Consider the following 11,229-nt stretch of genomic DNA (forward strand, 5'->3'; position numbering starts at 1 on the left):
TGCGGCAGGCTGCATGCTGGGAGGTGAAACGCTGCCCTCTACAGTCAGTGTAGGTAAAAGCTGCTGGAGCGCAAATAACTGATAAATAACTGTTTTTAATGACTTTATTTGAAGAAAGAAGTCATTTGAGGTACATATTTATCGCTTTAGCAGCCTTTTGGCACATACAAAAACTGCAGTACACACATACTTCCAAAGAAAGGGGTTGGCAGGATAAAATCAGAAAATATTTATATGGTAAACCAAATCAACTTATCGTGACTGATAAAACTCCTCTAATAAACAACAACAGCACTGAATGTTAGCAGTCCGATTTATTTACTGCAAGAAAACAAGTAATGCTGGACTGTCTGGACATGTTTGAATGAGTTACACCTCAAATTTAAAGATTGCCCTGCTTCTGGGAAATAATAAACTACATATTATCAATAGTTAGAATGTTTATTTGGGCTAAGATAAAGATATAAATGCTGAATAGGGGGACTTAAAGTAACATGTTACCCCACTGTTCACTTTGTTTCATTTCTAGCTATAGAAATGAGCACAGGGGTCTAAGTTGAAAGTTGGTTGTATCCTCACAGTCTTGGCTGTATACAATAATTGTAGGCCTACATTAATGTTGGAATGCCTTTTACACAAATTTTAAATATGCATAACCCCAAATATGTTGTCAGTTTGATGTCTTTTTTCTAGCTGAATTATGCTTCGGAAACAGAAATACTCAACGCAGTAAACACAGCATCTCAACCTCAACCCCCAACAGACACGCCCCGTACTATAGCAGAATTAGAAGAATAGTTTCAGATTGACATTTCCTTCACTGTTCTGATTTAACAATAATTTTAAAATATTAAGACAGAAGGTCCTTTCTCTTCTTTTTTGGTGGTGAATAGAATAGAAATACCTCTGTATTTAAATGGAGATGTTGCCTATCCTCTCATTTATTAAAACACACGACTGCAGCATCTTTAATGTTTATTTACCAATAAATACCAAAATAAATCTAGCTGAACTCAACTATTACATCAATTCAATTCAATTGGATTCAATAACTACACCTGCTACATCAACTCCATAACTACCTGTTACATCAATTCAGTTCAATTTAATAACTATATCATATCAATTCAGTGTGATTCTATTCAACTGAGTTCAGTTCAATTCAATTCTACATATACTACATCAAATACTACAAATATTACATCAATTAAATTCAATTCACTAACTACAATACATCTGTTACATCAATACACTTAAGATAAATTGAATTCAGTTCAATTCAATTCAGTAACTGCATCTATTACTACAATGTATAAATCTACCATAGACAACTACATCACTAACACAAAACACAAAATCAAATGAATGTGATACCAAACAAGTCAAATAATAACAAATTAAAGACATAAGACAATCTGCATTGTTTCCTCTGTTGATGCCCAGTCCCTGTTCAGGCTGAGCTGACACTAAATGTACTCATCATCACTGTTGTCATCATCAGAGTATTGGCTGCTAATGTGAACCTGGATCTCGCCTGGGCTGCAGCCCTCAGCATCACTGTCATGGAGTGACAGGTATTCTGCAGGGATGCATAGAATCTGAAGACCAGAATCCTCACTGGGCTCGTCCGCATCCTGGAAGTGCTCAAATGCATCACTGTCCTGGGGTAGGTACAAGATGTCATCAGAGTCCTGTCTGCTGATGTTAACCTGGATCTCGTCCGGGGTGCCGCTGTCAGTATCACTGTCATGTACCCTATCCAGACAAAGTATAGCACGGTCATCAATGGTGTGAGACAAATTGTTGCTCTGACATGTAGATGTGTTTAAGGATCAGCATATTAGATTTGGTCTGTGAGCAGATTTCTGCTGCTCTACTCTGCTCACATATTCAAAAAGTGCTACTAGTGTGTATTGAGTATTTCTCCTTGGAATAAACACTGGCAAACCCAATCTTTTCAGCAAATGTAACTGAAAATAAAAAAAAACAACAATTGAGACCATCAACAGTTTTACCTTGTAATTTTCCGTCCATGCTCGTCCAATTCTTCCAGTTCTTTTCTCGACATATGGCTAACGATTGCCACACCAATGCAGTCTCCCATGACATTAAGAACAGTGTTGCAGCGATCTCTGAAAGGCACAAACAACACCAAATTATAAAAGGAGAGGCTGTATGCTGATTAAACTGTATTTTTTTCAGTATGTTAATTACTTCTAATTTTTCCTCCTACTACTCAGGAGGTGGTTGCACCAGCTGCTCATAAGTTCAAACTTAGCCTTATTATAATGTTTTTCTAAATTGAAAAACTTTCTAAATTCAATTTAGTAGAACAGTTTCTACTAAATTGAGATTTACGGATCACTAACTTAAAACAGGTTGCACCACACAGTCTAGCAGTGGTGTAAGAAGTATTCAGATCCTTCACTTAAGTAAAAGTATCAAAACAACAATGTAGAAATACTCCATTACAAGTTAAAGTCCTGCATGAAAAATCCTACTTAAGTAAAAGTAATAAGTATTATGAGCTTGATGTAGTTAAAGTATTGCAGTAAAAGTAGTGGTTTGGCCCCTCTGACTGTTATATTATTATATATGACATCATTAGATTATTAATACTGAAGCATCAGTGTTAGAGCAGCACGTTACTGTTGTAGCTGCTGGAGGTGGAGCTAGTTTCAACTACCTTATACAGTTAGCTAGTTTAGTCCAGTGATTCCCAACCTAGGGGTCTGGTCCCTTCAAAGGCTCACCAGATAAATCTGAGGGGTCGTGTGATGATTAATGGGAGAGGAAAGAAGAAAAAAAAAAGTTCTGATACACAAACCTGTTTTCAGTTTTTGGAGTTTTTTTCTAATCTTTGATTTTTGGTGAAATATTGGATAATTTGAACATTTCTTGAAATGAAACCTGAGAAGTTTAGAAGGAAAAATCACTATTTGATGGAGATGTTAACAACTCATAGACATCTGAAATGTGACCCCGACTACACACTGCTTTTTGTAAGACGTCAAAAGCCAAAAAGGTTGGAAACCACTGGTTTCATCTTTAACAATGAGTTGTATTTTAAAAGCTTGTCATATTATCCATTGTGTCAAAACTTCATCTGAAAAGTAACTAAAGCTGTTAAATAAATGTAGTGGAGTAGAAAGTACAATATTTCCCTCTGAAATGTAGTGGAGTGGAAGTAAATGTAGAATCACATGGAAATACTCAAGTAAAGTACAAGTACTTGAGTACTTAGTTACTTTCCACCACTGCAATCTAGTTCTTACACAGAAAGTATATTTCTTGCCATCCATATTATGCAATACGCAGGGAACCTCCCTGCCAATGAGATGGTAGCGATGATCCCATTGTATTACACACAATAACTGCCAGATGTAACTGTTTCCTGCCAACTGAACTAACCAATTAAACTTATGTTAGCTTGCTTGTTTAGATGGAGGAAATAAAAGAGGTTAATATGAAAATGATCAAACTATGCTGTTTAATAATGTGTGATATGAACCGGGCAGATAAAAAAAATGCTACTTATAGAGTAACTATAGAGTAACTGACCCAAATACAATAAGTAAGATAAGCATAATCAGGCATTTTCCACTCATTTTAAACTGCATGAAACACAGATTTATCCACCTATGCATACGCAAATTAAATCATGTAATACCTACAAAGGATGGCTATTAAGTTTAATGTATCATAAAACTGTTTGACTTAAAACAGTTACGTGAAAGTTATATTACTTTGTGATGCTGCAGTGTCTTTCTGTCTACACGGTTTTTGATTGGACTACGGATGTTTCCCAGCAACCAATTCACACATTACTAAAGTTTCATTTCTTAAGTTTTAATGGTGCAGCCCAATTTAATAAATCCCTTAATCCCAGACTTAGCTTGAAACTAGCAAGTAGTTACTGAGAATTTAGGATGGATTTTACACACAAACATAGCAAAGGATTTAATCCAGATGCAGAGAGAGCAGCTGCAGTCATCTATTTAACTACAAGTTAAACTTACAGGAGCCATTCTACAACCACCAGAATGGAAGCTTCTTTTGCAGGTAAACCAATGGATGTCAAAACAAAGAGAGTGGTCACTGCTCCTGTAGCTGGGATCCCTGCTGCTCCTATGCTGGACACTGCTGATGTCACACTGCAGATCAAACACAAAGACTCTTTAGTGGGTTTTTGAGGAGAATAATACAAACCACAACATCCATTTTTTAAGCCACTTCTTCTTAAAGGTTCCATATTATACACTTTTAATGAATCTTAACATTGCTTTTTCATGATTTTTCTTTGATTTCCAATAGAACATGGAGAGTGACTTACGAAAGTGTTAATAACTGGCTTAAGTCCAGATGGATGTGGTTGAGTTGGGCAATGAAAACTGCTGCGACCACTTCATAAAGGGCAGTTCCGTCCATGTTGATGTTGGTTCCAATGGGCAGCATGAAGCGAGTGACTCTTTTGTCGATCATGAGTTTTTCCTCACAACATCGGAAAGTGAGCGGCAGTGTGGCAGAGCTTAGAGACACGATGCATACTTTGTAAGTGCACAATTCAATGATTGAAAAAAATATCAATTTAAACCATCTTAAATATGTTAACTGCTCTTGTCCACTTGGCTTGGACAGTTCTGATTATGAATGAAAAAATAAGCTGTGGTCAAGAAAACACTGAGAACACACAGCTCTCTAAGACACTTTACTGTTAAGTAACCTTACCTGGATGAGATGACCAGTGCAGTCAGTAAGGCAGAAGAAACCCCTCTGATGACAGAAAAAGGGTTTCTTCTCACACACAGGAAATAGATCCCAGGTAAAACTATCACTCCATGTATTATAAGCCTGAAACACACAGTAAATACTGATTATATCAAATACAATTACTGACAACAGCAAGAGTTTACATTCACAATGCTCTGCTAGATTTAAAGTGAGACCATGTAACTTTTGAAAGAAGAAATAACACGTCCCTCCTCTTAAAAAGGTAAAGCTGAAATCATAAGCAGTGAAACTTATAATTTCTCAGTTCATTACATGCAGGAATTTTGCTGCTACAGTCTTATTTGGTCTGGTATGTTTGGTGGCTAATGTAAGCAAACTTTACCTAGATATTGCTTTGTAACTCACAACACAGAGTAGGTAACCTATTTAACTTGCTAAACAGCTGCCACTGATAATGCTCATGCTAAAATATGATATTATAACATAATACTAATAATAAAACAAGTAGAGAAAAGTAATGTCTACCTACAGTCCATATAGACTTCTAGTTTTTTTGATGAATTAAACTTTTCATTTGTAAGAGGAATTTGTTTAATCTTTAAAAAGTTGAATAGACTTACTTTAAAGGACCAGTCTTTATGTTTTTGTGTGGCTTATAGTCTGATCATAAAAAAGGCCTTTTTTCATCACTGTTGCAACCTTTTAAAGGGCCAGAAATCATAAATAACAATTGTTGAATCCCTGCACTAAAATACCAGTAAATCAATTTGAGAGTATTAGTAGGTTCCAGTCCTCTGTTTAGATTTTTGTTGGGCAGATCTACCATTTGATTCACATTTAGATTGGGACTTTATGGGCAGTATTACCTGTTCTCATAAAACATAGCAATGGGCAGATGACTTTGAAAGTGAATATACTGGCCATAGCCTCCTGCTCTCACCCATTAGTTGCTATGAAGGGCAGAGATGTCGCTAAATGTAGAATCAAAGTACCATTTTGGCAACAGCGCAATAAGAGTGAAGGTTAACGTACCCAACAACAACCACTACCATGAACTTTCCAAGTTTAAAGGTAGTTTCCCAGTCATGAACTTCAACAACATGGCTTGCAATCAAGAACAACACTCCAAATGGCAAGTAGCTGGAAAGAAAACAATGGTGTGAAAAAGTGAAGGGAATACTTAAGTGACTTAGTTAATGAAGTTTGATGATGACTGTAAAAAAATTATGTTATGTTATGAGGAAAATGAATAAATCAAATGTGATAAAGAATACATACTGTTGGACATCAAAACTTGAAAAATGATGTGAAACCCCTTTAGAGCACAAGTCTACCAGAGGTAGAACAGTAACAGATAGTGCTATGTTGTGTTGAAAGACAATTTTACTATTCTAATGGAAATACTGTGAGCAGAGAATACCCAATATTTACATTGCATTCAGTATTTTAGCATCAACACTGACTTCACACTGTGGAGTATGGACTGTATTTGAAATATTTTAAATTATGGAGAAAGAGTGCCATATATTTTGCCTATGTTGTTTCACTTTACCCCAGTATCAAGTTGACCATGCGTTTTGTGGCCTCGTTGAGGACAGTAAGGACATCCACAAGTACTTCCCCTTTTTCTCCCATCCTGTTGAGGATCAGGCCAAAAATAAAAGACCAGACAATCAGGCCTAATGTATTGGCTCCTTCCACATAGTGGCCCACCAGTCGCACTTCTGTGGCATTCTGTAATAAGGCACTCATTAAATATAATGGTCCATGTATACAACACAACAACTCAATGTATCAAAGATTGTTACAGCAAATGAAAACTTCAAAGATCAGTCTTCATAGAGACGAGGGAAACACACTTACCATTTCCAGACTAGAATTTTGCTCATCTGTTTCAGATTCAAACTCCACCCTCTCTGTCTTATACTATGATAAAAAATTGATCAGTAGTCACATCATAAATACTACAATGTCTTCTTCATGGAATGCAAGGAAATGATTAGTATATTGTGTATCTGAATGAGAAACATACCTGTCGGAAGCAAGCCTGAATGAGGTTTTGTGGCACCATGTTTCTACAAACAATTTTTAAAAAGTCACACTATCAGTAAGCTTGTAAATGTTGACCAACAACATAAGAAATGCGACCAAATCTTTGTAACTTTATAGAGCATTTGATGTACAGAATCATTTCTGCTTAAGACAAACATGTTCCAGCACTCCCAGAAATGGTACTGACTGAACTAAACATTGCTGAACTGGAGATTGCAACATGAATAAGTAGAGAAACCTGGTTGTCAGAACATACACTTTCTTACCTCACTAGATCCAACAAGGCATCGAGAGTGGAAAAGGACTCCTCATCCTCTGTTTCACCTTTTTTAACAGCATAAGCAATCCCAGGCTGGACCGATAGTACCAAGATTAATCCTACAACACATAATCCAGGGTTGAACGTAAGAAGATAATTTCTTTAGAGGAGTTGAATTAGCTTTCCTTTAGCATTCCCTGTTGCAATGTGTTAGCCTCGAGTCACACTTCAAGCCACTATTCCTGAATAATTTCCTTGTTATTTTATTTTATTATAATTCATAGGGCTTATTATTATCTTATGCTTTATCATGTATCCTCAGGTTTAGCTATTAATAAATGTCTTCGTATATCCTAAGAAGCTGTGGTTGGTTGTTTTCTGTAAGCATAGTAAACACAGGTCACTGGCAGGACAAGAACTTACAGTTATGAGACTGATTCATTAATTAAATTGAATAAGGGTTAGTGCTTCCTCCTGGCACTACCAAATACTAACTAAAGAGTAGGAGTTGCCCAGATGAGGTTATGTGTTATATCAATAAAGTGTTATGTTACTCTTCAAACCAAACAATACTTGTCTTACCTATAGTCACAGAAATTACAGTGGTTGAGACAAAATATGCTGCTGCACGTCCAGCAATTCTTCTGGAGGTTTCAACACTTAGACCAGAAACACCTATAAAAAATAACAACATAAGGTACGGTCTGCAGATGAAAGGTTTAAGGATCAATAAGATGATATATGGGTGTGGCAAAACTGTAATGTAATGGAAAGTTAGGGCAACACAGGTAAAATCTCAAATATGTGAGTTCAGATGTGTTGTTTAAGACCTCTGTGAGGACCATTTTAAACCATACGTCAGTGTATTGTATATTACATATACTATTTATAATAATAATAATTTATAAATAATAATAATAAAAATAAGTTGATGTCAAATTAGTTATTTTTTCCATGAAAACATATTTATGTTAAAACTTACAAACATTTTTATACCTGTAACCTGGCAACTAATCAATAAACACTATCTAGACTACACAAACTACACAGCGCTGTATTTTAAAAAAAAAAAGTATACTGTTCAGATCTGTCAAATCTATTGGCTTGTATCTATATGAGCCTCCTGTCAGCCAGAGACGGTGTTTAATGAACATAGCGCAGAGTCGACCAGCTGTCAAACATGTTGTCTTGCATGTAAAGGAAGGCAGCACGTCCTCTGTATTCAACAGCCCCAATTTATAGAGAGCTGAGGTTTCATCCCCTTTGTACTCTAGCCCCTGTTCCAATTGCCTCGGCCAGACAATACTCTCTATTTTGACATTAAAAGTTTGTTTTATTTGTTCTTAAAAAAAAATTGAAACATAACACTGCTAAGATGACTGAAAAAATAAATAGATGTGTACTTCTGTCATGGCAGGTAAAATTTGAACACCTGCACATGATAAAACTAATATTTTGTTGGCATTCAATGGCAACATATCCCAGATGTCTTTCCAAAGACAATACTCCAGTTACTCTGGATAATTAATGATACATAAATGATATACAGTATTTGATAATTATAATAAGAATATGCAGTAGACCGTTTTAGTTCCAGTTGAGTTGACATTTAGGACAAGAAGGTAAGAAGAGGGAGAGAAGTCATGGTAAACAATGCAGTTTTCAAAACAAAGGCTTTGCAAATTACTTAAGAGGTAAGAAATGTATTTGTCATGATTGTTATACCTAAAGCAAGACTATGTAATGTTTCAAAAAAGAAATAACATTTCCTCTTAAAAATAAAAGTCTGAATTCATGAGCAATAAAATACAACTTTGTTCAATTCATGTATGAATTGTATGAAATGAAATGTATGACCAGCAGTGGCTGGTGTTCAGCAAAAGTTACACAGAGTTGCTTGAAAGATACACGATATGTGTTTTGGTGCTAAACCTGTATTGGTAAACAATGAAAACTCAAGAGGGCAACTTTAATGTAGATTATGCAATATTTTTGGTTAATGGGTTTAAACTTGCCAAACCACCAGTATGTTCCTTCTACAATGAATGTGGAGTGTATAACATGTGCAGCCTAATGTACAGTTAAGGAGAAATATACCTTTGGCTTACCTGTTATCACACTTGTAACAATGAGAGGAACGGTAACTGCCGTAAGCATCCGCATGAGCATTTCTCCTGGAAAGCTGATGTATTGTTGTTCGAATTCAGACATAGGGACACAAATCTTGAGAATGAAGCCTAGAGCAATACCTGCAAGACAAAAACAAAGAAATATAACAAAATCAACAAAGTGTTTAAGTGGATGAGAATAGGGATGTAATACGTAAAAAAACACAAAAACTTTTTCACAAAAAGGGCTTTCATCTTTTCAGCCACCCAAATCATATGGTGGAAATTCATAGAAAGCAAGGCCCTTGAAACTTTAGGTGTAAATCAAACAGAGATCACACAATAATAAATCATAATTCATCCCTTGTTATGGGATGGCAAACATATCAAAATTATGGCAAACATAAAAAGCAACTTTTTCTGAAAAAAGATGCAACTAAACTTCAATTATACATAGGCCAACTGTCAATGACAATTTGAACTTAGAAAAAAACTATACAAAACAGTTACAAACAACTATTGGTAAAGATAACATTTATTCCCTGTTATCCATAAAGATGTTGTGTTTCTCAAATCCGACATATCGGTCCCATCAGCTACTTGACAGTGATGGGAAAAATAGCCCTGAAACAGTGAAGATTATTGTCCTCAACATATAGCAAATGACCCACCACTATTTCAACCATTATCTTGCCTTCTTTCCTTCTTTCTTTCTTTCAATTTATTGCACAAGGGGAGGATGAAATATAAATGTGGGCTGCGAAAAAAATAAAAGACCTTTCTCTTCAGCAAGGGTTGTCTTCATTAGGGACTGTCATTTTCGTACAGTCCTTAACTCTTCTGTCAATATCAGATCAACCTGTGGGTCTTTTCCATGCAGAAGTTTCATGTAGCCTCACCGAATCTGACGGGTTACCAAATCTGTGACCTAATTACTGTTGTGGCGTTTGGTAAGAGCTATTAAATATAAGATATGATAAAGTATGATGAAACGTTTGCAGTGGCAGCTGAAAAGGTGTTACCCTGATGAGTTTGAAGTAAATCACTTAGCAGCTCTGGTTGCCTGGCAACAGAATGTGACATATTTATTTAACCTCCTACAAACTTGACCTCTCTGACCTCTTTAACTGACAGTGAATTTGTGGTTTAAATGTTCATCAAAACTCGGACAATAATTACACAACATAACTTATTAATGCTGTTGTATCCTGGAAAACATTCATTGTTTAAGCTAATATCAGCTAATATATTTCCCTCAAATGTTACGTTATTACAATGAAGAACTGGTTTGAGTTAAGTTCTCAATGGTTTTATCATTGAAATCTGTGTTAATATAATTTGAATATAATTCATTTTCCATTCAGATGAATTCTAACTTCAGTCACTTCTTGTATGAAAGTTTTCTATGTAATGTTACACAGGATGTAAAGTCAGTATTATTGGCCAATCTTTGTCCACCAGAAGTAACTTTAACCTAGCTGTTAGCTAACGCTAAGTAAACTTCCGTTAACTAGCGTTAACAGCTTGTCAGTTATCACTTACCTAGCGCTACAGCTGTCAGGCTTGAAACCAGAAATTTATGATGAAGAATATATTCCAAACACGCCCTCAGGCAGCCTGTGCTGCCTGGATTGTTATCCGCCTCAGATGTCTCCATTTTCGCACAGTTTGTTAGCTAAAAGTAAACAAACTAGAGAGTTCAGTTGCATCAATAGTGTCCTGCTCTTTTTGTGTTTTGGTTCAAAATTGAAAATTAATGATAGAACTCTATGACAAATATGACGTCACTCACCTAGTTTAGATTTTTTAGTTTAGTTTTATTTTGCGCCATATATATGTATATATGTTTTGCACATTTTAAAATATACACAAAAATGACAAAGATAACAAATAATATACAGTCTCCCCCTAATGTTAAAATTTCACAGCATAGGCTACAGAAAATAATATCACTACATAAAAGTTATGGCAAACTAATAGTAACAAAATATATATAATAACCACAGCAACAATAACAATAATAATATCAAATAAAACCAGAAAGTGAGACATATTTTCTATACAGTTTATTATTTTTCC

General features: G+C 35.5%; 1 protein-coding gene across 1 annotated transcript; it reads right to left on the reverse strand.

Moving 5' to 3' along the window:
* Positions 1–958: 958 nt before the first annotated feature.
* On the reverse strand, positions 959–10,900 carry LOC137179541 (excitatory amino acid transporter 3-like). The gene is made up of 13 exons (XM_067584302.1): positions 10,693–10,900; positions 9,151–9,291; positions 7,625–7,717; positions 7,050–7,161; positions 6,764–6,806; positions 6,595–6,657; positions 6,284–6,465; positions 5,764–5,871; positions 4,729–4,851; positions 4,334–4,528; positions 4,020–4,154; positions 2,016–2,132; positions 959–1,755 (listed from the first exon to the last, which is right to left on the reverse strand). Exons 1-13 carry the CDS (start codon positions 10,805–10,807, stop codon positions 1,467–1,469), a joined length of 1,716 nt encoding a protein of 571 aa, XP_067440403.1. The 5' UTR covers positions 10,808–10,900; the 3' UTR covers positions 959–1,466.
* Between the last annotated feature and the right edge of the window lie 329 nt (positions 10,901–11,229).

The sequence above is a fragment of the Thunnus thynnus genome, chromosome 3 (assembly GCF_963924715.1).
Source record: "Thunnus thynnus chromosome 3, fThuThy2.1, whole genome shotgun sequence".
Lineage (NCBI taxonomy): Eukaryota > Metazoa > Chordata > Actinopteri > Scombriformes > Scombridae > Thunnus > Thunnus thynnus.